The sequence below is a fragment of the Equus caballus genome, chromosome 10, assembly GCF_041296265.1.
Source record: "Equus caballus isolate H_3958 breed thoroughbred chromosome 10, TB-T2T, whole genome shotgun sequence".
Classification (NCBI taxonomy): domain Eukaryota; kingdom Metazoa; phylum Chordata; class Mammalia; order Perissodactyla; family Equidae; genus Equus; species Equus caballus.
The window spans coordinates 24,960,611-24,964,439 of NC_091693.1; the positions used below are offsets into that span (position 1 = coordinate 24,960,611).

Below are 3,829 nucleotides of genomic sequence, written 5' to 3' on the forward strand. Positions count from 1 at the left end.
AGGCAGAACCTGAGGCTGAGCGGGCCAGTGGGCCACCAAGGTCACAGCCAGGACGAGGGCCGCACCTGGGCTCGTTCTTCCTTAGGACTCTACTCCCACCCCACTGCTACCGACCCCTTCCTCCAAGGTCCCGCCATCTTCGAGTCTACCCACCTCCTCAAGCTGCTCCTCTCCTGATATTATATGTGACTCTAACGGGTTGAACTGTGTCCCCCAAAGAGGTGTGCCCAAGCCATAAGGCCCCGTACTCATGGATGTGACGTTATTTAGAAATAGGGTCTTTGCAGACGTAATGGATGATCTCAAGTTGCCATCACCCTGGATTTAGGGTGGGCCTAAATCCAATGACTGGTGTCCTTGGCGAGGACAGAGCCAGAGGGAGAACGCTGTGTGAAGATGGAGGCAGAGTTCGAGGAACACCAGGGATGGCTGCGGCCACCAGGAGCTGGGAGAGGCAGCAAGCATCCTCCCCTCGAGTCTTGGAGGCAGCGCGGCCCTGCCCACACCCTGATTTCGGGTGTCTGGCCTCCAGAACAGAGAGACTAAATTTCTGTTGTTTTAAGCGACCCAGGCGGCTGTAATTTGGGACAGGAGCCATAGGAACTAACCCATGGACTGGTCTCCTCCCAGCCTCGATCTGTAAAATCCTCATCTGTGCAACATAACGAAGCCCCGTGGCCACCACAGGGCCCAGCACAGGGGTGGAGTCCACGTCCCACCAGCCCCAGGCGCCAGGCCTCGCCACAGGGAGCTTGCTGGGCGTATAGTTACAACACTGCACTGGACACAAAAACGTGTTACAAGGGTACACCTCACAGTAAGTGTTCTGACCAGAAGAATAAAAAAAGATTCAGTGCGTGACACTGTGAACGCACTTAATGTCACTGAATCGTCCCTTAAAATGGTAAAATGGTAAATCTTGTGCAAAAATAAAAAGAACCGTTTGCTGTTATTATTGTGATCACCCTCCCCCCATACCCCTCTCAAAATAACAAGAGATGTCGCCATTTCAAAGTCCACTTTACTCAGGCCACAGAAAAACAGCTGAGAGCCAGAGGGAAGCGGGCAGGCAGTGGGAGGCTGGGGAGGGCCCAGCGTGGGCCTGGCTGAAGGGCCTGGAAACGGACCAGGAGGAAGGCGGTGGGAACATGGTGGCGGATTCGGGGTTCTGCGAACAGTTCCCACACGTCTCCAGACAGCCAGCGCCTGTGGACAGCAGTCTGGGGAGCCTGGTTCCTAGCCCCGAGGGAGTTTCTCAGGTGAGCCGGTCTGGGACGTCCAGGCCCTTGTGGGAGGGGAGGGGGCGGAGACCAGCCCACCATGGCCCCTGCTTAGTTGGTCTTGAGCCCAGGGCCCCGGAAGCCCGACAGGGCGATAAGGACCTGGGCGGAGTAGTAGGTGGCCATGACTGCCAGGCGGGCGTAGGGCAGGGGCTGGGCAAAGGTATCCCAGGCCAGCAGGGCATCCGAGAGCGTGAAGAGCAGTGAGCCCCAGCCGGCGCTCCCGCCTCTGGCCAGGCCACGCCACAGCATGGCAGCCAGGACCAGCACATACGCTGTCAGGGGCAGGAGCATGTCGGGCAACAAATGCGGCAGCAGGAGGCCGTAGTAGGGGACAAAGACCAGGACGACAGGCAGCAGGAGGCCTGGCTGCAGCGGAGTCAGGCCGAAGGCCCAGAGGTAGAACAGGTGGGCCACGGTGAAGGCGGCCACTCCTGGAGGAGACGGGTGGGGGTGCCCGGTGAACCCCTAGTCCTGCATCCCCCCATTGGCTCACTGCCCAGAGCCTCACGGAAAGGACTGTCCCAGAGCACCAGCTCCTATCTCGGCCATGCCACCCTCATCTGCCGGGACTACTACACCGGCCTCCTTGGTGCCTCCCTTCTCCCTGCCTTTGGCACCACAGTGATCCTAAGAAGCAGGCTGCATCTGTTCTTACTCTGCTCACAACTGTCCACTGACTCTCCATCCCGCTTGGCTCCCTGCTCGGCTCCACCCACCGAGCCGTTGGGAGGACACACCGCACGCCCCTACCCCATGGCCTTTGCACTCGCCAGACTCTCTGCCTGGACAAGCCTTCCCCAGATGGGCTGGCACTGGCTCCCGCACCCCCTTCAAGATATTACCTTCTCAGTGAGGCCGTCCTCGACCAGTCTACTCAAGATGTCAACCCCTGGCCCAGGTGCCACTCACACCTTCTAAAGCAGCACGGCCCAGCCCACAGCGGGACAAGAGCTCCGCGAGGACAGGGGTTTGGATGTGTCTCGGTCACTGCTGCTCCCCTGTGCCTTTGAATGCTGCCTGGCTCCCGGCAGGCACCCTACTGGGGAGGGTCCCCCTGCCCCAGATCCCTCTGCATGGGGGTCAGAAAGGAGCAGTACAGCCCCACTCACCGTAGAGGAAGGCGGCAGGCCAGACGAGGCAGGCGTCCCCCACGGCTGAGGACAGCAGGGCCCCCTGCAGGACTACTCTGGCACGCACGGCCCGCAGGAGCGCCACCAGGCAGAGGATGGGCAGGCACTTGACCAGGGCACCGATGCAGGACGGTGGGTCCCCGGGGATCCACAGGATGAAGTAGGCAGCACAGGCGAGGAAGAAGAGGCTCAGCCACCTGCCCACGTGTGGTGGCTTCGGGGGACAGGGGGTTGCTGAGCCTCTGCAGCTAAGCCCAGCCCCCAGCCCCGTGACAAGGCTCCAAAACCCTCCTGGCCTCGGGGGTCGCAGCCAGTCCCCAGCCCTTGGGGTCAGGGCCCACCAGGCCAGGACTCAGGTCTGGGGGTTTCCACCCCACCCCAACCTGGGGACCCCACCCATGCTGTGGTGTTGGCAGGGTGGCTCAACCCCACAGAACCCAGCCTCCCGGGAGGCAGGGCCCCCAATACCTCCAGGCTGCTTGGGTTCCCAGAAACCCAAGACCAGCCCCCCTACCCTGGACGGCCCTCACTTGGGCGGAGCGAGGCTTCCGGGGCAGCCCCTCTTTCCCAGCGTCCATGTTGGCCTGTGAGCCCCCCGAGTGGCTCATATGTGGACACCAGTGGCTTTGGGGGTGGAAGGGACAGCGTGTGGTTACACGTTAACCCTAGGAGCGTCCTGTGGACTCTGGGACTGATAACAGGGCCCAGGGAGCTGCCTGGCACCCGCTGATAAGGGGCCCTGGGACCCAGGGGTCCCTGCTCTCCCCACAGCCCCCATCCCCCAGGGGCTGCGGCTACAAATGCCCCTCCCGTTGTCCAGTGCCCAGTCGAAGGGAATGCGGAGTTGGGGCAGGGCAGCACCGACACCCTACATCTCGGCTGACAGGATGGAAACTCCCTCCTCCCCTCGCCGCCCTAGGGTCCCTGGGCTCCCGCCGCAGCCCCGAAGTCCCAGGCTCTGGCCTCAGCAGGGCTCCTTCCCCGCAGAACGGATGGGCCTCAGGTGCCTCCACCACAAACGGAACGAGTGCACGCCAAGAATGAGTTATCCAAGGTCATCGTCACCATGCTGGCCCACAGCTCTGGATGTCACATACATGTTGCACAAGCGAACTTGGTCTATGCTGTGATTTTTCGTGTGGAAGGCCTGGACCTACTGGGTCCCCAGAGATGGTCACCGGGTCCAGGTGGCAGACAAGGCAGGCCAGGCTTGGGTCCTCCTCCTGGTAAACCCCCTCCTGGTCTGAACAGAAGTGTCACCACCCCTGGCAGAGGACAGAGGTTTGGAGCCTCTTTCCACACTCTTTGAGGGTCACAGCCCAAGGCTGTGGGGGCTGGGGTCCCGAGGCCACGGTGCCGGGACGGGTCAGGCTCTCCCTCCCTAGGGCCCGGAACCCAAGGTCTGAGTGGCAGGAG

General features: G+C 61.9%; 1 protein-coding gene across 1 annotated transcript; it reads right to left on the reverse strand.

Moving 5' to 3' along the window:
• Positions 1-1,003: 1,003 nt before the first annotated feature.
• Positions 1,004-3,167, reverse strand: TMEM86B (transmembrane protein 86B). The gene is made up of 3 exons (XM_014730823.3): positions 2,944-3,167; positions 2,393-2,627; positions 1,004-1,714 (listed from the first exon to the last, which is right to left on the reverse strand). Exons 1-3 carry the CDS (start codon positions 3,019-3,021, stop codon positions 1,332-1,334), a joined length of 696 nt encoding a protein of 231 aa, XP_014586309.1. The 5' UTR covers positions 3,022-3,167; the 3' UTR covers positions 1,004-1,331.
• Positions 3,168-3,829: the final 662 nt, after the last annotated feature.

Coding starts and splice junctions, on each gene's coding strand:
- TMEM86B (XM_014730823.3), bottom strand. CDS start 3,021: ATGAGCCACTCGGGGGGCTCACAGGCCAACATGGACGCTGGGAAAGAG. Junction 2,628..2,943: donor GGAAGCCTCGCTCCGCCCAA/GTGAGGGCCGTC, acceptor TGTCCCCCGAAG/CCACCACACGTGGGCAGGTG. Junction 1,715..2,392: donor GCCTGCCGCCTTCCTCTACG/GTGAGTGGGGCT, acceptor CGTCTCCTCCAG/GAGTGGCCGCCTTCACCGTG.